Source organism: Tyto alba, unplaced genomic scaffold, assembly GCF_018691265.1.
Source record: "Tyto alba isolate M040663 unplaced genomic scaffold, T.alba_DEE_v4.0 Super-Scaffold_14, whole genome shotgun sequence".
NCBI classification, from domain to species: Eukaryota; Metazoa; Chordata; class Aves; order Strigiformes; family Tytonidae; genus Tyto; species Tyto alba.
The window spans coordinates 29,845,617-29,872,976 of NW_024881276.1; the positions used below are offsets into that span (position 1 = coordinate 29,845,617).

General features: G+C 43.5%; 1 protein-coding gene across 4 annotated transcripts; it reads right to left on the reverse strand.

Annotated features, from left to right (window-relative positions):
• Window positions 1-470: 470 nt before the first annotated feature.
• On the reverse strand, window positions 471-26,478 carry IFNGR2 (interferon gamma receptor 2). 4 transcript variants are annotated; one of them, XM_042788555.1, is made up of 7 exons: window positions 26,433-26,478; window positions 9,669-9,795; window positions 9,010-9,185; window positions 6,909-7,057; window positions 5,344-5,497; window positions 4,101-4,255; window positions 471-1,592 (listed from the first exon to the last, which is right to left on the reverse strand). In XM_042788555.1, the coding sequence occupies exons 1-7, from the start codon at window positions 26,461-26,463 to the stop codon at window positions 1,419-1,421; spliced, it is 966 nt and encodes a 321-aa protein (XP_042644489.1). In that variant the 5' UTR covers window positions 26,464-26,478; the 3' UTR covers window positions 471-1,418. The 4 variants fall into 4 exon arrangements, with proteins under 4 accessions (XP_042644489.1, XP_032867175.2, XP_032867176.1 ...); XM_033011284.2 differs by lacking the exon at window positions 26,433-26,478 and adding an exon at window positions 14,069-14,322; XM_033011285.2 differs by lacking the exon at window positions 26,433-26,478 and adding an exon at window positions 13,498-14,005.
• Window positions 26,479-27,360: the final 882 nt, after the last annotated feature.

Here is a 27,360-nt window from a genome sequence, read left to right on the forward strand (position 1 = left end):
CTGTATTGCGAAATCTTTGCAGGAGATGTTTTAACTGCCTTCTTATTTATGTCCTCTATGCATTTAGGTGGTTCCTTTTGCATGCCTGTTCATTTGTTGACAGCACAGTATATAAAAAGAACATGGATGAACTTAAAAGCAGGTATTATGCAGCTTGTGGCTGACTTGACATATGACTGTCTTCAGATAACTCTGTTGTCTTGGCATGTTGCCTAATCACAAGTGATTAGGTTAGTTCTATGAGGAAACAGCCTCGTGAAGCTTTTGGAAAAAATGTTACTGATTTTCCATGCTTGATCCATTGCTGGAAAGAGTGGAACAGCATTACCTCGGATAGCCCACAGCTCTAACAGTGACCAGGTTCGTTATCAGTGCTAAGGAACTTGAACAAGTATGTCTTTTTTTAAAAAAAAAAAAAAAAAAAAAATTGTATCAAACCCAGGAAAAAAGTTAAACAAATAAAAACAATCTTTTTAGTACAGAAGTGGTTCTTTGTGCTTTATTAGACACCTTCCAGGCCCCCCAGGATTGTGATGTGAGGGGTAACTTACAGCCCTCTGCTTTAAGGGACTCAAATCACAACCCTCAGTCCACTTGGCATTGGCAGGACTAATGTGATAATCAACAAGAGATTTTTAGTGTCTGATAATTACTGATACATGTTATATAAATTCTGAGAAATTATGTTAAAGTTTGTTTTGCTGTGAAGAACGACCCTCACTGCAGGAACAGAAGATTAATGCTTCTCATGAATGTGTTAGGAGGCAGACAGTAGGAGGCCTTCCTTGGAGCAGTTCTTTGCATAGCTTCATGCTGAGGAGGAAAGTGAAGTATTACAGACTTTCTTTTTAGACTGCCATTTTTATCTGGAGGGAAGAAGCTGCCATAGAAAACCACATGCACTTAAAAAGATTCAGAAAAGCATACTGGGGTGGATATAATACACACTGAGTGCTAACACAGACTTCACAAGGCAACAAAACACAAATCACTATAAAAGTTATTCATGGTGCAGTTGTTCTTCACTCACTGAAGAACTCCAGGTTGTACTACACCCTAAAGTGCCATCATTTCGGAAAGCTTTATTTCAGCTTTGGGCGGGAAGTAGGGTGATGCTAATATAACCACTTTATAAACATCTGTCTGTCTTTAGGCAATTTAGTGTTCATTTCCCTTTCTCATTCCACCTTTTAAGTCCCTTTGGCAGAACACAGTTGCTGTTGTAGCGCTGCAGAAGCCATTCAAACAAAGGCTCAGAGTCCACGCTCTTCTCAGGAAGCAACATCTCACTCGGGATTTGTCAGTGGCTGCATTTTGTCCAGAGCTCACCCTCTGTCCTGCCAGTAGCCACATGGCCCTGCCCATGGGCAGGAGCCTCTGCAAGGTCTCGGTACAGGTGCTGTCCCCTAGGGCACCCCCTAAGTTACGTCACTGTCACTGGAGATGCTCTGTGCATGAGCCTGACCATCCAAACTGCTGCCGCCCGCTTGGCCGCCGTCTCCACAGAATACAACAGATACGGAATCGTGGGGATCTTCCTCGGCATAATTGTCCAACACCTCTAAAACAGGCATGCTAGGGTCCTTCAAATACTAGAAAAAACCAGAAACAACAGTTTAGATCCCCACAGAACAGGTGTAGCAGAAATGAGAGACAGAGCAGGTACCACCACCTCTAGGCAAGTTGCTTCAGACTGGAATTCACAGGGAGAGCTGCTAAATGTATATTCTGTTCTGGGTTTCCTTGAAACTACACTGAACAAGGAGAAATACCTTATTTTGGGGGTGGGAGGGGAATCAATCATGCAAATGTCCATTTAAGTGAGTTAAAACAACCTGCATTTCCTATTTTTTTTTTTTAATAAATTTTGGCTGACACTCTTTTCACGTCAGTTCAAGAAATTCCTACCAGTTAAGAACAAACCACAGAAGAAAACACTTTATTACACTGCTGGGGACATATCTTCCAACTGCAGGAATCTAGCAACTGACAGCTTGTCTAAAGCACTGATGGAACAAATGAGAGATACAGGATTCTGGTTTGTTCAGTGTCCGGCAAGTCAGATCTGCAGCTTACTGTTACCAGAAAACTCCAGCGGCATTCTTCTCTTGTACTTAATTTTTGCTTTGTCCTCCCCTCTGCTCCCCTTTCCTCCAAAATTAACTCATCAGCTTTACAAGTAATGCATAATCAAAGAAAGGAGCATTAGAAAAGAATGTAGGCCAGAGACAATGGTTTCTGTTCTTTTTGCCACCCCCATATAACTCTCATTATCACTAAGCTGAAGCTGATCTTCTGTTTCACAGGGAACTGGAGCCATCTACCACTTCATGTAGTGAACCAAAAAGGAAAAAAAGAAAAAAAAAGGAAGGTCTGCCATTGAACACTTTTTTCCTGATTTAAAAAAAAATTAAACATCTGGAGCCCAGACACCTTCACATTGTTAAAAGACTGACATAGCTTGTAGTTTTACTCAAAAGCTTGTTCAGTACTGTAGGAGGCGACAAAATCTGGCTGAGACAGGACCACAGCTCAAGTCACATCTGTTGAGGGATGAAACTGACCTTAATTTCAAGTAAGGCACCACTTTTCTCTGGAATCATAGCAAGACTAGTGAGCAACAGCATTATTTTTTCAGGTGTATTAAACCCAAATGTTTCATATGGGAACTTCAAATACATCCACTCCAGCAAATTCAAGACATAAAAGAACATCAGTTTGGCTTTGCTACATGAAGGATTTCTGCAGTAGAACTGCTCCCTATAACTCAGGCGCTGAAAGCTGAGATCTTTCCATAAAAGAAGGAAGCATGTGATTTTTCTGAAAAATCTAAAAGAATACATGTGAAACTGCCTTAAAATAATTGGTATTCTGTACTCATGGAAAGTGCTTGAAGGAAATGAACCTCAGGCTTGTTGATCCCGTTTAGAAACACACACTTTGAAAATTCTGCATATTTACTGTTTTTCCTTCATTTCTTATTAGTGTTTTGCCCAAAACCAGGCTCACCATTGTTCAAGAGTGTCTACTTTTGCTTTATATTTTCCAGATTATTACAATTATCCCAGAACACATGACAGACTTTATTCTTGCAAGTCCTTTGCATTAAATGCTGCCCTATTTTAGTACACTGTACAAGGATTTTTTTTCTCCCTACGTGAGATACACTTTGTTTAATATGATACAGCTGTCTCCACTGAACTCCCATGAAATGGTGGCTGAGGTAGCATGAAGAGAGAAAATCATGTACTCTGAACTCAGACTTTCTGCAGAGTCCTTTCACCCGTATGTCTGTAAAAATCTGGAAAAACAGCTCCACAACCACAAAACTACCATAGCACAATGGAATACACTGACATGCAGATATATACAAAGAAATATGCCTCAAAGAACTGCAAACAAATACAAGCTTTTAAAAATACAGAATGTATGCTGAACAAGAACTTTTAAATCAAGAACTTAAGAGGCTACTTCCTGTTTAAATACTAAAAGAGGAAGATAAACAGGACTGAGACAGTATCGTTTAGTACAGAAACGCGTGAGCTACAAGGAGAAAAAGTCCCAGGATGACTTTTTAATCTGAGTATTGCTAAACACACACAAAAAAAAAGAAAAAGCCCAAGACCATTCCCCTATGCAGTCATTAGTCTTCAAGTCAGTCCTTGTTCTTAAAACGATCTGTGTTTGCTTTTCCATATTTGATCTCTAATCAGAGACTTCAGACCTGAGTACATGTTCTGCAGCACACAAAAATTTTTTTCCTCAGGTGAGCAACTGTTTCAGGCCTGGGGACTTAGAAAAGCAAAGAAAGGGGTGGACAAGGGGTAGTCAAGGAACAGAGAATCTTACTCTGGTTTCATAACAGGATTGTAGCAGCATCTGTGTCTTAGTGCAGAGAAAAAAATAGTTCAGTTGAGTAAAAGAAAAATAAAGTGGGAGATCATATATGAGAAAAGTAGTAATTGTTCACTTTGTGAAAACTGTTTTTATCTATTTCTATTACGCAACAGCTAGCTTCATTCATATTCACTCGAAGATCATCACTCCCTTTTACAGAGGGAGGGGGAGAGCAGGGAGAAAAATAAAATGCCTACACATACCTCTTCAAAGTGCGATGGGATTTCTAAAGGTGGCTGAGACCAGTATTTAATTGTTTTCTGGTGCTTCCACAGAAGAAAAAAAACAAGTATTACCAGAATTACAAAAAGTGACACCAATGCAAATACTAGTATAATTTGTCCGTCTTTGGTTCTCTCTGAAAAAGGAAAAACAAACAAATCACCATATACATATGGTAGGTTCATATTTATGCACCATCAAATGTAAAACAATATGCAGCAAGCTGAAATTTACTATATTTGGTAATCAAAGTATAATTTCCAGGGCTAAGATCACACCTCTACTACAGATGCCCTCTAAACACCTGTGTTCAGCGGTAGCTTGTTTTACGACTCCACACGGAAGTCACCAGCTCCCACGAGCTTCTGCCCCTCAATCACGCAGCCCTGGGGAAGCTTCTGCTTGCCAGGCAAGCAGGGCAAACACAAAGCTGAAGGGTCGGGGCTGGTGGGAAGAGGGCAGGCGGGGAATGCAATCCATCCTTCCACCCTCAGGGTGTCAGCAAGGGCCATTAATGCCGGGGGCTTCTCTTTCAAAACCACACACCTCCCTTCAGCAAAGGGAGCGCCCCAGACGCTGGTGTGTCGGTGTCGCAGCTCAGGGGCTTGTGATCAAGAACTTGGCCAATCAATATTCCCCGGGAGGTCAGCTCCTGCGGGGCTTCATCTACACACCTCCCAGCGTGCTCAAAGCATGCTAAACATCGGTTGTGCCCCTGTGTCGGTGGCCAGATGGAGAGATTCGAGAGAGGGACAGACTCCGTTATCTTGCACATGCCCTCTCCTCCCCTCACCCTCTCCCTTATCTCGTACGAAAACATGCAGCTCAATGTCAGAGAAGGAAGCAGGTCCAAGAGGAGAGGGGGGTTCCTGTCCTGCCGGAGGCGGTGGCCAAGGGAGAGGATTTGCAAAAGTAACACCATCTCCTTCATTGATAACTTCCTCTAAACACCAGGTGCTTGTATTTTCTTTGCATATCTCTAGAAAGTAACAGCCATTGCAGTATTTGTGAAGGGAAAGGACAAGGGGAAGAGTACAACACAGACCCTCAATGACTGACTGAAAAATTCCTTATTATTTTGCCACTCACGACAATCGCGAACGACCATCAGTGGTGCTCCCTTAGCATTCCTGGGTATGTAAGTGGCCAGTTAATACCATTTAAGACTCAACATTCTACATTCATCCCATTAAATACAAAATAACAACAAAATTGGATTTATACCACTGACTGTAGTTCTGTAACACTCTGGGACACTTTGCTGTCCAAGTAACTGGAGATCTGAATGTGTCATCAATTCTACTTGAATTCTAAAACAATAAAGTGTCAATTCCTTTAGATTTATGATTTTGAATAGTGTATTTCTTCTCTTTATCTCCTGTTTAAAAGACACAAAACAAGAAAAGGTGTTACCATAAAAACCAGACCCATCTTCAACACAAATCCCCTCTCCATATTTAAGTTTCTTATTCAAAAAACATAGATTTTATTTTTCATAACTCAGCCTTCCCAAACAAGAGGCGCAGTGAAATACATTTCAACTTTTCTACTTGAATGCATTTGAAATGTCATTATTTTTTAATGAAATGAAGCCTGACCATTTAAAACCATCTATAAGGGCAGTAACAGCTGAGGCATGAAAACTGATGTAAGGTGTCATTTTATCCGCAATATGCCACTGGACGCTTTGATGCAGGTTCTGTAACAGCTCAGGCAGTGAGAGAGTGTAGGAAGGGGGAGGGAAAAACATGCCATTAGAAGTGCCTCCACCATCCGAGGAGGCTGACAGAATTGTAGTTCAGTGAGGAGCTTCCACCATCTCAGCTCCTTCTGATGAGGAGGAAACAGCTGACGGGCAGAGCAAAACCTCCACAGTCTCCACACGGTCACCATAGTCTTTGGGGAATTTTTAACCTGTAAGGGGCTAGGATAAGGGCCACGGTGAAGCCTACAGAAGCATACAAGAGTGACTTCTTGTCTGAAAATCAAACATGAAGGTATTTTATGTGTGTCAGAAAAATATACATTGCTGCAAGAGAGGAAGGAAGTGGAGGCGTTTCAGACTTAGCAAGGTCTTTGAAACAAAAGGGTTTTTAAAATAAATTTTTCTTCTGTTTCTTAAACATTTAACTTCAGACTGACACTCTTTTGAATCTTCTTCCTCTTTTTTTTTTTTTTAATGTAACTTAATCTCTCCCCTGCAACGCTGGCCTGTGAAGAACACAATTACCAGGGTCCCAGACAGCAGCATAAGCACATGAGACCAACACCTCTAAGTCTTGATACGAACAGGGACAGCTCATCCCAGCTGTGTCCGGCATGTTTCTAATAACTCTGCCTTCCTCTGCCCTAGGAACAGGCAACATCAGGCCAAAGCAGCCTATTACTGAAGCTGCCAGCACAAACAAGCCCAGCACAGGAAGGGCGGAAGGATATTTCAGAGTCTTCCAAACTGCCTAAGCAAACTTTGGAATTGAAATATCATTTTAAAGCCACCTTTGACACTTTGTGGATTCTCTCCCTTGGTCTGCAATGTGATTTAACCGTCGTTTCACATGGAGGAAGAAAAGATGGTTTTGAAAGTTTCGTAATACATGCAATACTCGTGCCAAGACCAAATTAACTTTTTTTTTTTTTTTCCCAAGACACCAAATGGTGACCTTCACTGCTAGAGAAAAAAATTACATTAGTGTTTTCTTCCTCCATTTCTGCTGTCTTGCCAAGAGATACTGACTCACATCTCTTAGTCACAAAGGCATTATGAACAAAAAATAAGAGAGAATTCTTACTTTTTTAGTAGTACTTGTTGCATTCTCCCAGTAGGACACATGATACTCAAGAAAGTCACCTGCTTCAGATCCAAAAGGAGGTGTGACACTAATGAGAAGTGAGTCAGAGCTTTCAATCACGCTGTTCACTTTAGGGGGCCCTATAGTAGCTGGAAATAAACACAGAAAGAGCAGTGAACCTCTGGGATGCAGAACAGATCACTATACTGTCTTCAGCTTTACTTCGGTAGTCTCAGTAAACATGCTAAATATTGACAGCTTTTTCTCAAGAAAATGAATACAACATATTCTCATCTACTTAATGCATTTAAGATAGCTACTTTATTACAAACCTATGGAAAAAGACTTGAAAGCATAAGTGAAACTAGGTAATTATAAAAAAAGTTTCCGGTTAACTTTTTCTGGAAATTTAGTAAATATTCACTAAAATGTATCTGAACTTATCTGCAGTTAAAGGTGATACAATTTTTTTGTTTTCTTCAAATAGCCACGTTCTCTAAAAAATATAAAAAAACACCTATTCCATGTTCTCTAAAAAATATGCTGTTTGGGTCAATAGATTAAAAGCAGAATAATTAGTTTCCCTAATGTCTCCATCTGTCCTATAGGGTAAAGATGATGACTCCCTTTTTTGAAGGACTCTGAGGTCTAAATCATGAAAAATTTTATATGAAGTACTGTCAGTCCTAATACAAGAGACTTGTGTGATCACAGGTCATATACAGTCATTGGTCATTTATCCTTTTTATCCTGACCTTTCACCAGTTAAGCTTATCAGCATTTGTAAGGCAATCTAGGATCTCAAAAAACCCACTCAGGCAAATATTATAGTAGTTAGCAGCTGCTTGCATACTAAAAAGGGGTAACTATTAAAAGTAAAAATCAATCCTTGCATGCAACGTTGCTTACTGTACCTCAAAAAAAAAAAAAAATCCAGCAGAGCCTGCTCTGTCCACTGTTACTTTAGAGAAAATTTGCCCCCAGGATCTTTATACTGATAGAGAAATTTCAGTTTCTATCTACTTCCTGTTGCTGTACAACTGCAAACAACTTGCTGTGTGCCCTCACAAATTCCCAAAGCTCCCCTCTCAAGTAGGACTGACCCAAACATTAAAGGAAGAGAACAGCCTGATTGAGTAGCCCATGGTCTTGGTCTCCAGGAACTGATCTCAAGGGCGGTCACACAAGAATGATGACATAATGCTCCTCTTGCTACCCCAAGGAACAGACACACAAACATCTCTCCCACACTGAGCCTCTCCTTTGTCTTCTATTCCCATTAGCCCAGTACTTTCCTAATTCCCAAAGGATCCCACTTCCAAACAATCCTGCATCATAAGCTATGGATGTGTCAGTTGCAATCTTCAACTCAAGATTCAGATAGTTCCTTGTCCCCACACTTTACTACTAGAGAAAAATCCAAGATTTAGAACTAAAGTCACCAGGGAAAGTATCATACTTTTTGCATCATGGACTACCACTGCTCCTCACAAGGTATGGAAGAACTTGAACCAAAGAGTGAATAAATTAATTCCTCTGCTTTGTTATCATTTGAGAGGTATTTTTAAACTCAATGTTTACTTACTTCTAATCCTGAAACCAAACACACCAAGGCAAAAGAGCAGATCTTACAAAACAATATGCTGTTCACACATTTAACAGGACTTAAAATGTGCCTTGACCCTTCTACACGGTAGTCAGGACAGTTTATATTTATTAGAAAAGGGATCTGTTCAAGAGAAACAGGTAGTTTGTACTCAGACTACCACAAATCAAGGGAGTGTACGTGTGCATGAGGCAGTGCTAAGTATGGAAAACTCTCTAACACACGTTCTTACAAGGTACAACCACCCAAGGAAACTCATCTCTTTCAATACCTGTTGAAAGAGCGCACTGCTGACCCCACCTCAGAAGAACTAAGTAGTATCAAATTCCTAGTGATACACAATGGCCTTGTAGCCTTTTTTAATGGAACACCTACAATTCTCTTGCTTGGCTTTTGTACAAAATAGTGTCAGAAAGGCTTAGAACAGCCAACAAACATTTTTTTCAAAGAAATCTCCTTTGTGGGAGAGACACTGAAACCATAAATAGCACTTACTGTTTCTCTCTGCCACAAATGGATCTGTTTCCACCCAGTCAGAAGTCACTTGCCCTAGCTCAGCCCTCACACGCAAAACAACAGTCCAGCGCCGTTCCTTAAGTGACAAGGGGAAACTGCATTCGGTCTGGGCAATACGGGTGCAGTTCATCTCATCCCACTGGTTAAAGGCCCCTCTGCAATGCAAAACAAAGGACAAAAAAAGCATCAGCAGAACAGCACAAATATCTGAAATACGACCCCTCCCACTGAGGCAATTTTTGTAAATACAGAGTACGTTACAAAACTGCCATTTTCACGTGAGTTTAACTCCACAGCCCTTTCAGCATCTGCATCTCCTCAATATCAGGGGAAAAAATAAAATTAGCGAGGCAGAATTAAGTAAGGCTAAAATGGAAAAAGAAAACTATGCAGCATTTCTGGGTGCTCTTCAGGTCTTCAATCTCTGCTCAGTTTAGTGGAAATACTACAGGCTAAGAGACTGTCTTCAGAGGCCACATCAATATATATATATAAAAGCATCTGTAATAGACAACTCATTCTTTCATTTGCTTATTAATTTTTAGCTTTTAAAAAAAAAAAAAAAAAAACAACAAAACTAATTGTGTTACTGGATTAGAACAAAACCAGTTTGGTTGGTTCCAGATCTATTTACTTACGTTTTAAAATGGACTGTGTATAACACCGAGCCTCTATCCACTTTCACAGGGGACCACCTCAGTGAACTACGAAAGTTATAGGAATAAACCATCACGTCCTTTGGTGCCGGTAAATGGGGAGAAGATTCTAAAGTAAGAAGAGGAATAAAAGTCACTATTAAAGCATTCAGGTATACAGTAACTAACTTTTGGTCTCCAGATTCCATCACCGTATGTTCTACTTTTACTGCTTTTCAGGCAAAACCACCCCTCCTCCTCATTCCATTTCTAGGCTCACTGGTAGCAGGACATTTAAGTCCCTGCTATCCAAAAAGCACTGAATTGTAACTTGCTGCTTTTATTTATTGCATACAAAACATAGCGTTGAAAGTACCAAGTCCAGCACAAAGCAACAAACCACACCAAGCTCTCATAAAGCTATAAATTAAGGTTTACTGCCACTTGCTCATCTATTTAAATTGTCTGCATCTCTCACATTTTATTTATTGTGTCAACTCCAAACATGTTTTTCCTGACCATCTGCCCCCTGCTAACTTGTTTGAAAACACAGGACACTTCACTGAAACTTTCCAGGAAACAGGTTAAAAATCCAGAGCTTTCCCATACTCAAACATTCACAAACACACAGAGCACTGTTCCACTTGCAAATCTGAAGTTTTGTCAATTTTGAAACTGATTTCACAATGTAGAAAAGGACAGAAACCTCCGTTAGAGGCATGACTTCTGCTGGTAGGAATGACCACCCAAATTCAGTCACGGTACAAACTCCTGGGGGTCAACAAAGACCGCAAGCGCTCTCGAGCAGCTTGTCAGGAGGCGAGCAGCACGGAAGCGGAGAGCCCAGAGTCGTGTTTCCAGTACGGGAGAAGAATCACTTCTCTGCTGGCCCCGGCGGAGCAGGGGAGGAATCTGTCCATCCACTGGGGCTGGAGCACGGCCAAGGGCCAGGCACCGAGCTGGGGATGGAGGGGTAGGAAAGCCAAGTGGAGGGATGGAAGGAGGGAGGGCAGCCGAGCAAAAGGCAGAGAACCAAAGGGCTTGGGAAATAGGGGCAGGTGAAGTAATGAAAGGCAGATGAGAAGGTAAGTGGCATAGCAGCTGGAGGGAGATGTTAGCTGGTAAACAGGGTGAAACGCCAGGCTGGAGAACCAAAAGACACTGAAAGACAAGGAGACCGACAGCCAGGAATTGGCATAGCCAAAAGAAAGAGACTAAGGTTACCACAAGTAGACTGAGGTGAGAAAGACAAGAAAATGCAGTTATCAAATGCCTTTAAGACCAGAAGAGCCTCCCTCTTTTAACCACAGCACTGCAGCCTCCCAGCACTGCGGGAGGGGCCCTTGGGAGGTCTCCAGCCCAAGCCCCTGCCCTGAGCAGGGCCAGCTCTGGCATAACACCTGGCTGCTCGGGGCTTTCTCCAGGCAGGTCCCAAACCTCCGAGGCCAGAGCCTGCACAGCCTTGCTGGGCAATGGCTTCACTGCCTGCCTGTCCTAAGAGGGAGAAAGGTTTTTCTTCTACAGTTGATTTGTATTTGTCTGTATAGAAATCCCCTTACACCATTAAACGTATTGGGTCAACAGGTCCTAAGCTCAAAGACAAAATGACACGATTATGACATCCTGCATGATAAGATTTCTGGTTTTTGTTCCTAAGAAAATGGTCTCCTAAGATACAGCTTGCTTACTTTTACATAAATAAGACCAGAAGATCAAGCACTTAAAACTAAATTCTGGATCTGGCCTTCTTTGGGAATATGGGGATGTTGTTAAAAAGTTTTTTTTTTTGATTTCTACATCTGATTTTGTTACACAGCACTAGACAGCAAACTGATTCTGACAGCATGAACTTCCAGAAAAGATGTCATGCCAGGCTCATAACATCCTCCACGTACAGGAAAGAGATGACAAGAATCTTCATAAAGTTGTGTTAAACCCCAAATCCAAAATAACTAGTTAAGCTCTCACAGTTGTAATTTAGGTATGCTACTAGTTTCTTAGCCTCAACTTTTGAGTAATGCTCTTAAGTAAACACATATTGCCTTGGGCTACAAATACATCATTCAGCATTGCAAACCCGTTTGAGATTCCTCACAGTTACAAACGATACCTAAAATATTAATCTCATGTATTTTAAAGGCTACTTAGTAACGTTTTCTTCATTCAAGAAAAGTTTTCACTTTCCAGTCACGCAGATTCTTTGTTGCACTCTCACTGCTGGTCTGGCATGCGGCAAGGTATCTCACACCATCAGTAATCTGTGCACTCAGACATCCGATACAAACTAATTTTACAAAATTCAAGAAAGCTATCAGAACAAAACATGAGCACTAGAATTTTTTTCTTCTCCCTCTCTTAAAAAAAAAAAAAAAAAAGAAAAGAAAAAGCAAAAGCAATGAAAGACAAGGGCAGCTAGTTTGTCTCCTCAATCAAGACTGCACACTGATTACTTTGCCTTCTATTAGCATTCAGAAACAAATCATTTCCACTACCAGCTTCAAAAACACTGAAATAATATCAAATCTATGGCTCTGTAGCTGAATATCAAGATGCTGTGGGCCACAAGGCACTTACTACTGCACTGAGGAGCTGTTTCTGTAGCACACTGAAGGAATGCATTCGTATTTCGGTTAGATATCACAACTTGACAAGGGAAGGTATTTAAATTTCTGAAATCACACAATGAACTCCATAACAATCATTAATTTGTATGACCTGAAGTAACAAAACGCACAATTCAGAAAAGAAACACCTATATATGCAAGTATCCTAGAAAAACCCAAACCACCTTAGCCAGGGAAGAGCAGAAATGCACAGTCCTTTCTCTCTGTTTGGAAGTTGGTCTCACTGAGCTGTTTCTCTTAAAGCACCTGCCAAACAATGCTCAAATTGTTTTTTCCTGACGCAGAGACTTCCTGACCCTTCAAGCCACAAGTCAAAGCTTTCACACAGCAGAGTGTGAAGCCACAAGTTACAGTGAGTGAAAGCAGCTCAGCTTGGCCTAGCCATCAGTTTCACAGCCTCCGGTCCTGCTCCTAAATGATTTCTGATCCCTTGCCCTGCATCAGCCTGAGAACATATTATTCTAAACTGGCAAAGAAGAAGTCTGGGTTGGATTGTTTGTTTGGTTTGTTGGTTTTTTGTTGTTTTTTTTTTTGGTTGGTTGTTTTTTTTAATGGACTTTCGCTGTTCTAATATACCAAACTGGCTTCTCATACTGTCAGACGAGCACCAAAGCCTGCAAAAGATTAATAGCAGAAGTGTGTGGTCAGGTGGGGATGGGTGATGACAGCTCGCTATTCTTTTGGCTCAGATTTTAATGTGTAGTGTCTCCAATGGCAACAGAAGTAACACAGCTAGCAGAGAGGGTGCAGAGGAGGAGGCAGCGGCCCTACGCACAATCTGGCCGCCACAGCTGCTCCCTGGGACAATCCCGCTGCTGCCGACGGGATGAGACGGGACAACGCTGACTGCAGCAGCTCCCCCCAGCTCACCTCAACCCACCCACGGGCATTTGGACTCCCGAGTCCAGCCATGAGTTGCAGGCCTGGAACAGCAGCTGCCCCTGGAGAGCCCCACAGGGCTCACCAGTCACAGGGTGGTCAGCCAGGGCTTCACGAACACGAGAGAACGTGCGAGCGGACGTGCCCAACTCAGGGGGGTACCCGCGTGCCCGAATAAGGACCACGCCATACTGGCGCCTCACTCAAGACGTGTCACGACAGCTCCCCCGCGCTTGCTAGGAGACTGAGGCAGGATCATACCCGGGAGCTACAGCTCAGACCTGACCCGAAGAGCAACCCCCCCTCGCCCGTTATGACAAAGCATTTACCTGGAAGTCAAAATCCAGCGCTACCCCCAAACTGTCAACTCACGAAATTAAACAGAGGAGGCTCGAGTACAGTTGATGAACGGGAGCCACATCGCAGACCACAGCTGCAACAGTGACTCGGACCCTTCAGGGCCGAACCCGTGCGGGTTTCGGCCGCTCGCCCACGGGCCCCACGCCACCCTGAGCCCGGCCTCGGAGCCAGCCCCGGGCCGGCGGCGGCCCAGACGACGGCAGACTTCCCAGGAGCAGCAACCCCGGGGTCGGCCGGAGAAACCGGGGCTCGTTCTCCATCCGATGGCCAGGCACCGGCGGGGCGAGGGCAGGGTGACACCCGCGGCAGCCCCGCTCTCCCCGCTGCGGCTCCGGCCCCCGCCGGGGCTGCTTCAAGGGACGGGCTAAGCGGCGCGGCCCCCCTGCCCCGCACCGGCCGCCTCCACGGCCCGGGCTCTCGCCCCACCGGCTTCCGCCGCCTCCCGGCCCGGAAGAGGCGCACGGAGAGGCGCAAATCGGACGGCAGCCTCCAGTCCCGCCGGCCGCGGCCGCAGCGAGCCCCGCGCCCCGCCGCACCCACCTGCGCCCCGGGCCCAGCCGAGGAGGAGGAAGAGGAGGAAAAGGAGGAGGAGGAGCGGCGCCCGGCACGGCATGGCCCGGCTGGCAGCGGCCCGCCGCCCGGCCCCGCTGGCCGCCAGAGGCTGCTCGCCGGTGCCGGAGGAGCGGCGGGGCCGGCGGCGGGCGGGCCTCGAGAGGCCGCCTCACTCGCATCCGCGGGCCCGGCCCCTGCGGCGGCTGCTGGCGCAGAGCGGGGGCGGCCGCCCCGGGCCCGCTCCGCCTCTACTCCCGCCTGCTGCGGGGGCAGAGCCCGCCCTCGGCCCCGCCTGCGGCGCCGCGGGGCCCGCTACGGGCCCCAGGGCCGGCCAGAGGCGCCGCCCGCTGAGGGCAGAGCCCGGCCCGGCGGGATGTGACGGGGGCCCCCGCCCGGCCGCGGCCTGCGGGGCTGGGGGGGCAGCGGCCGCGCCTTTGGCGTGCGGTCGGCAGCGGTAAATGTTGCCGTTAAGCGGTTCCGGTGCCCGGCTTTTCCCTGGCCGCGTTGTAGCGTTAACACACCGACCCGTGGTTAAGCCTGACCGTGTAGCTGATGCTGCTGAGGACACAATATTGTGATTAAAAAATCGGGAGGTGACGCCGGGGAGGCAGCGTTCCTCCCAGATGATTGCTATTTTAGTAGAACAATTGTTTTTAAATAATTCGCTAGGCAGGCACCTGTTGTTTTTAAGAGCTTTGACACTACTGAAGTTAAGAGCACCATAAATCAGAGGAGTATTTCATATATCTCCTGAACAGTCACAATTCTCTCTCTTAAACACTCCAGAGAGAAAAAAATGTTTTATTAGTACCGGATTGGGCAGTCAGCAGGACTGTCATCAGAGGAAACCATGCAGAGTTAGGATACTTAAAATGTCTCTAATTAATATTAATAAAGGTGATGTTTGGCCACCCAACGGCTCCCTGAGCAAAACTTACACTGCTGCCATCAGATTTCTGCCAAAAGGAAAGCAGGGAAGTACAGCAAGGGTATCTTGCGATCAGAGCTCTAGGTAAGGGCTGGACAGATTTGATTTCTAAGTAAGCTTGGATGAATCACTTGGTTTCACTGTAGTTCAGCTCTTCCTCAACCGAAAGAGAGATTCCTCCCTTCCTCTTAGCCCTGTATAGCCTGTTCTTCTCAACTGCAAGCTTATAGGGCAAAGATCCTCCTTTTGCAGGGAAGTACAGTAATAAAACAGTCCAGAAGCTCAGTCAAAGACTTTTAACAGTGACACAAATGATAAAAGCTAGAAAGGAGGAAAAACAAAGGAAGGGAAAAAAAGCAAATGCTGAAAAGCCGACTGGTTGGTTGGCTGTTGGAATATGATAGACTAGAAGGGGATGGCAGAGATTACAGTCATTCAACTATAGATTGAGCCAGTTTTCTCTGCACTTATCTGACCTCTTTTTGAACTCTTCTGGGAAGAGTGACTCAACTGACTCAGTCAAGCAGCACTGTTCTACTGAAACCCTTCACTCCACAGGCTTCACTCTTGGATTTCCCCAGTGCCAGGCCTGCGAGACACAAATCCTTTAATAAGGATGTCTAAAGCCAGTGGAGGAATTTTGGTCATGCACTGTTAACATGACTTGTGGAGCATTTCTAGTGGCAGGTAGCCAAGCAGATAGCTGGGAAAGCCACAACTATGCAACTTAAACAGCAAAATGACATGTCCAGAAGGTATGTTAATTTTCCTGGCATCTCTAATTCATGCATTAATGAGATTTTGATTGACAGAGGAAACTTGGGTATATTAAAGGGCAACTCAAAACATGAATTCTGAAGTGGGGTTTCCCTCTACCCTTGGACTGCAATTGTTAGAGAAATCCCATAACCAATCATGCGTGGTTTCCCTTTGTCAAATCAAACAGGAAATTTTTTCAAGCTTTTGGTTTTGGTCCAGCTGATCTCTCTCTTACCTTGAGCTTCCAATTAAGTCAAAGACCAAGAAGTTACTCTCTTACAGTCTAGCAGAGTGTTAGGAGGGAAGTCAAAATGACTGGTTGTGCCTTCATGAAAAAAGGTTAATGAAATAGGTGTTTTTTGCCACCAGTGGATGAGGGATGACTTCTTAAAACTGGCAGCTTAAGGAGAGTTGAGAGAGAACTGAGGAGAAATAGTGATTTAATGAAGATGGAGAGGAGAGAGAACTGGAGTCAGTGCAATATCTGATCCCATCAATTAGCTCCAAAAGAAAAAAAAATATTAATTAACCTAGGAAATCTGTAGAACCTTCAGGAGTTCAGAGTTAATTATGTATATTACTTTATTTTCTCTGAGCTTAGGGAGCAAACTGTCAAGTCAGAAAGTAAGGGATAGATAGTTTTTTCTTGCTGGTCCCTTCCTCTCACTAAAAGCTGATAAAGTGAAAGGTACCAAGTGAAGGTAGAAGGAAATACATTTCAGAGCAGAAATAGCTCCATTTATCACTGCAAGTTACAGGCTCTTGAAATCACTGAGAATTCTCATGTGTATAAAAAAGATAAAATTAATTATGGCACATAACTGCAATAGATTGACACAGTAAATAGTTTTGGGTGTATTTCACTAATGAAAACTGTTTACTACTCTAAAATCTCAGCCTTGACAGTTATTATAGATGGATGCTTGTGCTCACCCTGGTAAAACTGAGACCAACTCACCCATAAGAAGATAGCTAATCAATATCAAGGCAATAATTTTCCTGCAGCCAAATTTCTGGCACAGAATCTTGAAAAAAATTTGAATCCACAAAAGATAAGTAACTTCTCCAAAACTCACACATAGACAGAGGTGAAATGTCTCTGTCATAAGACTCAGGGACACATCATACATCAGGTAGTGATCTGTAGGTGCACAATTTTGGTACCACAGTTGTCTAAGAGGGAAATCAACCACCTTCCTTGTGTTTCTCCATTACCCATCTTCTAGGTGTCTCATGTAAAGAACCATGACTAACTCAGTTAAGAAACCAAAAAAAAGAAGAAGATAAAAAAGAAGAATCCTCCTCCCCCCCCCAGTTTGTAAACAAGCAAAAATTTTTAACAGGAACTGGAATTTATCTGTGGTATTTACTCTGTCAACGTCTTGAGTAGTATGAACTTACAGATCCTTGCAAGGTTTGTCATTAATGTGCAAGAAACAACACAAATGTACTGAGACAAAAAAGCCTGCTCCTATTCAAACTATACTTCAGGAATCCTTGAACAAATTAAAGACTAACTTTGACAAAAGCTAGCTCTTCAAACTCTTACTTCTTTACTTCCAACTCATGGTGTTTGCTGTTATGACTTTTAATCATTGTCCTGGAGAGAAATATAATTGAGTTGTTTGATACTGGCCTAACATTATTAAAAAAAAAAAAAAAAAAAAAAAAAAAATCTTACAGGAAAACCATACTTGTCTGTTTAGACACAAAATTTGTGCAAAATTTGCTATGGGTGCTCTACTGACTTGTGAGAGCAAGCTGGAATGATCTGGACCCTCAGCTGAAAACTGGGTCATTTTGGAAGTAGATGGAAGGGTGTTTAGTCATGTAAAGGGGCATCTCCAATTCAGCAATACATCTTGGTTCTTTTAAAAGTTCCACTCCCTCTGGGACTTTCAATAACTAAAAAGTTCTGGTCCCCAACACCTGACAGACTAAGCCTTTGGCAGCCCACTTCTATTCGCAAAGGGTTTGTAGTGGGAAACATCACTGCATAGTAAATGGAAGAAGACATCAAGCTCTTTATCTTCCCATGCTCTTATTCCCAACCTGCAAAGGCAGAGGTGCTACCATCAAATAGTTCAAAAGTTAAAAACAAATCACAAGATTTAAAAAATGCTCCTAATATCTTGATATTGGAGATAAAAATTATATTGCATTTTTGCATTCAGACATCCCGTATATACCACCCTCTGTCTTGGAATGTATTAGAGAGTGAACAAGTATTTTATCTAAGCACAAATGCATGGAAAGAGGTGGTTTGGGATGGTGCTAAAGAGCTGATAAATGTCTGTTTATTCTCTTTCTATTGTCCCTTGACACAGCCACCTAAGTCTTGGTTTCCCATGCAACATTCCCTTCCCTGCCAGTTGTTCTTTAGCACCCATAACTGTTCTGCTCTCCCAACTGCCTTCATGCTCCTCCAGCTGCTGCAGGATCCATTTCTGATGCTTGCTCTTGAAAAAGGTGAGGGAGAGAATGGAGAAAAGAATCCAAAACTGGGAAAGAGGAGCCAGGAAAGCAACTGGGAGAAAACACGTGCGCAAACTGCTGCACAGCCAGAGGGCACGGTGGCGTTTGGGCTACAGCGAGGCCTTCACTCAGGAGGAAATGCTGAGTAGAACAGACTTCACTCGGCAAGGAGACATGAGCACCCACAGCTACCAGCAATGCCTGGACCCTGCTCCAGCGTCAGAAGTGCTTGAGTTTGCATGGTGACCCTGCAGACCCCATATTCTGGTGACTCTGGCAGCGGGGGCCTGCGGAAGCCCGTGACAAGGTAGGCACATGGGCACAGGTTTTTCAGGCTAGCACCTTGAGGAGTCCAACCTCTCACCAGGTCTTTGCTGAGCCTGATATTTTTCATCATCTCTGAGGAATTAGCAACTCTGGCAATAAGGCGGGTGCATACTAGTTTGGGAATTCATTAGCTCAGAGTCACGGTGGAGGAAGGCTCTGCTGCTGACTAAAGGGGATTCTCACAGTGTTACACAACCAGAAAATGGCTGAATCATGTGGAATGAGGTTTTAAAGATCAGCCCTCTCCTCAGGGGAAAAACGTTACTTTATTTCTCTGAACTGTTCTGAGGTAAGTTTATAAAGTGAAAAAGAGAGTTAAGGAACTCAGGTCACACCAGTAGAGAGATTTGCTTTGTGCTTTGACTAGTATTTAATTGGAAATTTGGCACTGTTGTGCTTTGCATTTTGTCTTTGTAGCACAGGGAAGAGTTTTTAATTGCAGGACATACCAGTTAGCAGTTGATATCCAGGCAAAAGATAGGAAATATTTTTATATGTTTAGTATTTAATACAAATAAATTATAGTGGGAGCTTGGCTCCACTAAACTCTCTGCAGGGTGTCTTTTCCCACTCACAGGTACAACAGCACACTCTACTCGGTTGAAGCCCAGGTTATACTGTTTGTGCCTGTCAAAAGGAGGGAAGACAAACAGATCAGAAAGAATAGAGGAAACACGTCCCTTCCTTGATCTTGTTTGCTTAATCTGAATTCGAACATTATTTAGAATGTTTACTGATGAATTGAGCAAATAGAATAGGCTTTCCTATAGGCCAATGGATTTGAGCCCAATGTGGTGCATGCATTTCAGCATGTTGTGGTGCTTAAATAAAAAAAAAAAATAAAGTTTTAGTGATTCATTTACAGTAACTGTCTGATGAAATACAGTCTCCTGGAAACAGAGAGGAAGTATAATCAGTCATGGCATGCCTACTTAGAGCAGCTTACATAAGCAAGAGAGAGATGTGCTTATGCGGATAGATAAACACCCCATATCTGCTATAGATAAACTCCTCTTCCAGAGCATTATTTATGCGGCAAGACATGTCTTGATGTCTGAAACTGATCATTAATTTAAGATGCCTGGGCACACTGTTGATAGCTGTAAATAGTTGTATTAACAAAAAGATTACAGTGACAGAAAAAGCCCAAGTTCCTCAAATACTGACATTTAAATGCAGAATTGTTTGGAAGATACAATTTTTGGTGTGGGAATTTTAAAGGGGATGGGGTAGGAGGTTAAAACAAATTAATTCTGTAAGTCATTGTTCTTTGAAGAACGCACCCTACGGCACATTACCCGATCAAATATTATTTCTGGTAATGGAAGGCTTGCAGCACTGGGAGATGACTTACAAAAGCACCTCTAGAAAACATGAGTGTCCCAAAACAGTTGCATGTAAATAACTCATCTTTCTCCTTTGAGTTCTTGTCTAACATATACATTATGCTGTGGGCAAATACAGGCACCGACCACATTAAAATGCCTGGGAGAGAATCCCTGGCTTCCTACCTGAACAAAAGCCGAGCTAACTGCACGGTTAGCTGTGCTGTAAAGAGGAGGCTGCGTCCCCGCTCTGGCTCATGGCACTGGTCTGGCCCGTTGGCCTGGCTGATTTGACACAACTCTTCTCAGGGTTTGCTGAACCAATGCATCCTGGCACTGTGTTGTTAAAAGATCCAACAAAAGGGAGTGAGAAAGGAGTTGGGAGATGAAGACTTGAGGCTGGGATAGAAGAGAAGCAACACTCATCCAGTCCAACAGCTGTAAAATTGGCTGTTCTGTAAGGTCAAATCTGAACTGGCAGGACTGCCTGGCCCTTTAGCAACATCCCTCTTTAATGCCTGAACTAGAGCAAAACGCTTACTGATAAGCACAAGTGGAGATCTATGACATGACCTTCTGTATCTCACCTGTTACTGGAATTTCAAACCAGTGTTGCCAGCACCACTCAGGCTCTTGATGAACAAAATCCTAATTAGACGTAGAGGACCTGTCTTGGCTCCCTCAAAAGTTTTCAAAAGCAGGTTTCCACCAGGGCATCCTCCTCTGAGCACAGACTAGCCTGGTTAAATCACCTTGTCTTCAGGCTATGAGGAAGCATGCCTAAAGTAATAGAAACCTCAAAAGTAGAGCTTTGCACTTTGTAAAACTTCAGAAGAGAACATATGGATTCACTCAAACCAGATGATTAAATTCTGGTACCACCTTAGGTTCCAGCTGAAATTTGATCTCAGATAATTAGTTTGGAAAAAAAAAAAAAAAGGATTAACAAGATTTGTCTTTAGGGCCTGAATCTCTCCCACCCAGTTAAAATAAATAACTACTACCAAAAAGTTAGACGTCATAAATAAACAAAGGTGGAAACAAGCTGCTTGAAGTGTTTTTTCTTGCAACGTGACTAAAACCATGCAACTGCTGGCTGCCATTACATTACTTCTATTTCCTTATATGTTCTGATTGTTTATAGTCTTGTATTAAGTAACAGGAAACTATTTGCTTTTGTCATTTTTGTTTTGTTATGTTAGTTTTTTCTTTTTTTTTTTTTTTTTTTCCTACCGGTTTACTGAGCTCTGGTGAAACTAGCTCTGGCACAAGACAAAGGGTGAAATTGCAGTCCAGGGCACTGTGAAGGCAACAGGTAGGCTGGTTTAGGGTGCTGCAAAATGGCAGCCTGTGTTTAAATCCTGTTAAGAAACTGGGTCCTTCACAAGAAGAGTCTAGACAGGCCTTGCAAAAACCACCTTGTAGTTGAATAGAGCTAAACAGAATGAGGAATGAAAAGTCCAAGAAGCTGTCAGAGGACTTCTATTTAGTTCATACCGAAAAATTACAGTTTTTTCAGATTCTAAATTCCAACCCGGAGGGAAGAGAAACAGCATTGCAGATAGGGTCATAACTGAACCTCAGTCTGCGAATGTCAGCTATTTTCCTTTATAGGATTTTCTGGGGGGCAGTTGCTTGCTGTTAAGCAAATTTTTTTTTGAGAAAGAGGAGAATTGCGTGATTGTATTTGCCTAAGCCTTCCAGTATCCAAGTGGTGAGGTACAAGCTAAGATTCAGGCAAAGAATTTGGCCTGGCAAATTGACAGAAGATCTGGAAGCAAAGACAGAGACCCAGTTTTTCACACGGAGAGCCCTGTGAGATCCTGATACCAAAACTGTGTTGGCCTTACGAGCACCTGCAGACCCCACTCCTGTCTTGATTTAACCTCATTTGGTGACAAAAGACCTGGGGAGAATTCACATCTCAGCTTTCCCAAATCAGAATGTCTGAACGCAGGCAGAGACCAGTTTGCAATTGCAATTTTAATTGACCCTTAAGGCAAAGATCTTTGTCTTTAGTTGTCCATAGCTGTGAAATGTGCTTTAAAACAAAACATTTTCTGAACGTCCAGGTTGGCAGGGAAAAACTCTCACAAAGTCCACCAATGAAACTCAGTCTCTGGGTGCTAAATAGATCTAAAAGTTGACTACTGCTATACCCCTTTGCATGGCTAAGGGGATCACACTCCACTTTGCCGTCTGTGTAACACGGTGATATCGTGTATCATTCCCTGAATATGATGTCTGGTGACATGGGGAAGAAATAGTTGTCAGGCTTTAACTGCAGACATTCTGGTTTGCAGCATAAGTGTCTTCTAAAGCGTAGAGGGCTCAAGTACTCAGTCTCACAAGGTGTATTCCAAGGAAACAAGGCAGCTATGCAAGTAGCAAATTGAGTGAGAGAGGAGTGAAACAGAGACCAGGAATTTCAAGATAACATTGAGTCTATAGTTTTCTGAGGTGAAGAATCTCTGAGTCGGTCACCCCACCCAGCTGTTCCGCTTTTGCCTGAACTGAGCACTTACTGTTCAGTTCTCCTGAAGACTCTGCGCATTGGTGGAAAGACAAAGAGAGGGATGTGACTCTAAATTAGGAAAGGTTTGGGACCACTATGAATCAAAGATACTTCTGATACAAGCCTTAGATGTGATGTCAAAATACGCAGCTTGCAGACTGAGAAATGAGAACTTAATCCATTTAATGGAAGAGATTACAGATGCTAGAATAACTGTACCAAATTTTAAAATATGTAGATAAAAGCACCTAGGTTCCTGAGATCTAAAGTAAGCATCAAACCACCACTCTTTCAGGAAGTAACCAGGAAATAGTGACTGTTACACCTCTTTCTCTGAAGGTGAATAGGAGCTGCATCCATTGCTCTCAGAATGAGCAATATTATTTATGAGAATCCCCTCCAATAGGAGATTGAGTAAGGTTCTTGAAAAAGAACTAGGCAAGATAGGTTTGGAAATGGTAATGCTTTAAGTTAGTCCTAAACATCATAACCAAATGCCATGTATTTGTCCAACTCTGTAGTCTGCCAAGTGTGATTAGACATTTACTGCAACACCCTTTGGGGATGGTAGCTTCGGGGACTCTAAAGGGGGACTGGTGACTAAAGCTGAGAAAACTGTATTAATTTGTGTCCTTTAGGTTACTCCCAAAAGTTCTTTAGAGTCAAGAGCTGAAGTGCAAATATGGCTGAACTGATTTGACGCATCAGTGAAAATTCTGCTTACATCTCAGAGCCTTCTGTATAAGAAAGTTTTCACAAAAGAGCAAATACACAGTATGAGCAAAAAGTGATTTTCCTCCTGAAGGTAGGATTCAAGATCTTAAAAAACTTGGTTGAACAAAGCACTTAATTCCCATTGCTAGATATTATTTTCTGCAAATAGTAAGTTCTCAGCACTTAAAACCAGAAATTTGTGGCTGAGAACGACTCTTGAAAGACGACTGATACAGTGGTTGATCTAGCAGGGAAGCCGAAGGCATTGGGAGAACCCAACTTTCTGCCAAAGGTGCATCCAGACCTCTAGTATCTGATACAGACTTTGTAGAGTTTCTCTGCAATGCAAACAGATTGATCCTATGAGTAGAGAAAGGACTCTGCTTTGTGTATAGGCAATGGCAATCCTTTACGGCCTCTGACACAGGGACAAGGAGCATTACTTGAGCCATTTGCCTGTGATCCTGCAGGAGCAGATAAGAAATCACATCTGTACATGTAACACAAAAGGACGCGGAGCTCTGGTGACTCCCATGGTTGCTGCAAGCAGAGAGATAATGGAGCAAAGATGAGGGAACTATCAGAGATCTCATGCTGCTTCTAGGGTAGGTGTGATCTTGTTTTTTGGTGAAGAATACTCTGAGGCCACCCCATAGAATGAAGAAGGTCCCCTTGCTGTTTTCTGGAGAGAGCACCACAGGAACCTTAGTCTTGACTGTTACTTGCTACCATCTTCACCTGCACGCTCCGCCTTTAGTTGAAAAGCTGGGCTGGTAATATCAACACATACTTTATGTTCTTTGTCAAAGCAGTAAAGGTAATGGCAGCAGCTCTGCTGGAGAGGAGACCCTTCCACTACAAGAAACATGCCTACAGGCAGCCACAGTTCCAGAGCAGTGTACAGAACCCGTGCAGAAGAATCAGTATGAAGAGAAAGTGGGGGATGAGGGAAAACTGGCGATACCAGCAAAGTGAATAAGCTTTTAGGAGGTCAACAAGGGCCTTACAAAAAAATCAGGTGGTTTGCTAAGAAGGCGTGAAAGGAAATTTGTTATGACTCAGTCAAGAAATTTACAACCGAGAGGAGGTGCACACTGCTCCTTTTATAAATGTATAGGGCATGTATGGACGGGAATGACTGATGCAGCCAGGGTGAAGAATAGTCTAGCCAGTACAGCATGTACATGTAGGCTGCTTATTGTGGCTGCAAACCTAGGTTTGTATTTGAAGGAGAATTTAGGTTGTATCCCATTTATACATTTACAACGTTAATGCCAGCACAAGTTAAAAAGAAAAAAGGTAAGAAGAGGAGGGCCCCAGTCCTGCAGACTGAGCCACAGTGAAAAAAACATAGATGCGTTCTGGGGCTTCATTTGCAGGAATAGGGCCTGTAAACTCAAAGGAGGAAATTAACTCCTAAAAACTTTGAGTAGAAAACATGCTCAAGAGGAAGGCAGATACACCAGTGTCTATATGCATGTACATATGCCACAGACATTTATTGAGAAGTGATGGTTTAAGAAAAGTATTTTTGAGCCTCTCATGGAAAGTTTTAAAAGTTTTGAGCTATCTTCATTCCCATAGGGGAAAGACACAAAACTGCTAACATCTTACTGATTTTTCAGCTTTATAACTGAACCTCCTTGTGTGTGCTTTACTTCAACAGAAAAAGATAAGAAACTGTGCTTACTATGATCTTTATCATATGTGGGAAGGAAGAGACATGCTATCATACAGAGCTACAAAAGCCCCCCCCTTTTTTTTTCCCCTTCTGGTATTGCAAAAAAACCTCTCAAATTGCATAAGAACACAGGGCTGGGGACACACAGGTTTGACAGGGGGGAGGACTGGAGGGTAGCGCCATAGATCCTACCAGGGCACAAACAAACGTAATTCACCCAGCAGGAATTTTTCTGGCAAGTTTATATGTACATTTTACATGCACCACAAAAGACTTTGTGGCTCAAAATGCCAGTGGGCGCCTTTCTTGGGATATCAAGCAGGGTCTTGTGGCTAGACATTTTCCAGGATTGCTTATATGACAACCTCCCTCAAATGTCTAGACATTTGGGAGCTCGGTATGTGTTTGTTTTGTATATTATGAAATTAATCATCTTCTCGGTGTGAGGTTATGTGGAAGGAGAGTGTCTTCTCCTTTAAGAGTGTCTGGCCCAGGAGCTATTCCAGCAAGGTTATCTGATCAGGGATCTTGTCAATTAGGAAACTAAGGGAAGAAGAGGGAAACCAGAGACACAGACCTGACAAAACAAACCTCGCCACTCACACTAATAGATGGACTCTTCAGAAACTACAGACAACCCTCCCAGGACCGGGAAGTCACAACCTGGAATTTGCAACTGATTAAGATTGTGAACCAGGGGGATCCCGCGCATCTGGCTGGGAGGTGTTCAGGAATCAACAGGGCTGTACAAAGCCGTGAGAGGACGCGCTGAGGGAAGGGGAAGCGGGAAAGAATGAAAATGGGGGGGTAGACAGAAGTGGGTATAAAAAGGGCTGGACGCATGTAAAACAGGATCAATCTGTACACTTGTCTGGCCGACACTGCAGTCTGTCCTACCTTCTTGTATCTTATTATTAAACCTTTTCTTAACTGTTTATTTCTGTGTGTAATCTCACTCTCTATCCCACATATATGTGTATGGCAAGGACTAAGTGCCAGCTAGTGGTGAGAGCTCTGTGTGTGTGAGAGTGGATTTGGCACCAGCCCCCGGAGTCAAACCGGGGCTGTGGTGTGGGGAGTAGGGGTCTTTAACCTCCAGGCACTGGGGTGAGAACGGTGTGTATTCTGGAAACCAGCTCATTGGGGGAAACAAGTGATAGTGAGGGGCTCAGGATGGGCAGCTGGAGCAGGACGGCGGGTCACAGCCCGTGTGCCTGGTGCTGGCGGGGAAGGGGAGCAGGAACAACACGCGTCAGTGTCTTCCCAATCCTGGTGTGCACGGGAGGTACATGCGTATTCTCTAACAAACTCCAAGCTGGACTAACCAGCAAGCAGGAGGGCAAGGGTTCGTGCTGGCGTCCAGGGAAGCTTGCCAACATGGAGCGCCAGCGGGACGAGCGTGTGAGTGCGTGTGTTTGTTTGCTAGTGAACGTCAAGCTGGACTGGCCTGGAAGCTGGGGACCATGAAGCAGGTTAAGAGGGTCTGGGACCAGGACAGGGGTATATCAAGAAAGTAGAGGGGCCATGCAGGTACTTGGGGGATCAATGAGCTTCTGTCTCTACCGGCTGAAGAGGAGGAAGGGCACGTGGCTGTTTGTGTTGTATGTGAGTGCTTTACGTAGGTGCACCTTGTCTGTGTCGGTCTGTGCAACCAGCCATGTCAGCGTCCTCTGTGTGCGTGCGCCCTGGGACGCTGGTTGAATCTGCAAACAGGAGAGTCGTAGCCACATCCCTCAGCCGGGGCTGAGGCCCCAGGTCCCTGGGCTGGGCTCCAGCGGCCGGGCAGGAGGGAGTCCTGAGACAGAGCAGCTGGAGCGGGGTAAAATAAGACAAAAATTCACAATGCTAACAGTGAACTACACACATGAAACCTATTACAGTATTAACGAATACAGAAATTTCTTTTTCTTTGTCATACACCTTGTTGTTGTTACAAATCTGGGTTCTTTTACCCCGTGTGCAATAAGCCAATCAACACACCAAGTTTTTTATTACTAGTCTGCAGAGCAGGGTGCTAAGCATCTAACACAACCGGCACACCGGCCAATTACAAAACAGGGTTTATATACCTTCTCAGAGTTAGTAAGAGACCCACAGATTGGTTGATGAGAAAATGCAGCATTTTCAAAGATAAAATATATAATCACAGTGCATGTATTACTTCATTATCATGTAATTTACATATAAAAAGGTGGGGTTTTCACATTTAAGTGAGGGTTATTTTGTACAAGGTCTTGTTTTTGGCTCAAATATCTAACTTTTAAGCCTCATCCTTGTTTTAATTGCTTCTGCATAGCTGAGTGGGATAGCATCCTGCCATATATTTGTCTCTCAAGGCTAAGTGTGACAGCATCCTGCACTACATCCTTGTGTTCCTGATTAGTTGTTCCTCCTAGTTATAATGTGCCACTTGACCTAATACCCTTCCCTACTAATTCTCAGAGATTTCACATAATATCATGGCACAGCACAAATCATTTCACAAATACCTGAAAGCGTTTTTGGAAAGGGATGTTTCTGAAGTTTTACTGTGTTATTACTAGAACATGCTACCCT

Excerpts from the sequence above, each read along its gene's own strand:
- IFNGR2 (XM_033011284.2), bottom strand. The coding sequence starts at position 14,141 with ATGCCGTGCCGGGCGCCGCTCCTCCTCCTCCTTTTCCTCCTCTTCCTC. Across the intron at positions 7,058-9,009 it reads ATTTGTGGCAGAGAGAAACA|CTACTATAGGGCCCCCTAAA; the intron begins GTAAGTGCTATT and ends GTTTATTTCCAG. Across the intron at positions 4,256-5,343 it reads TTACAGAACTACAGTCAGTG|AGAGAACCAAAGACGGACAA; the intron begins GTATAAATCCAA and ends TTCCTTTTTCAG.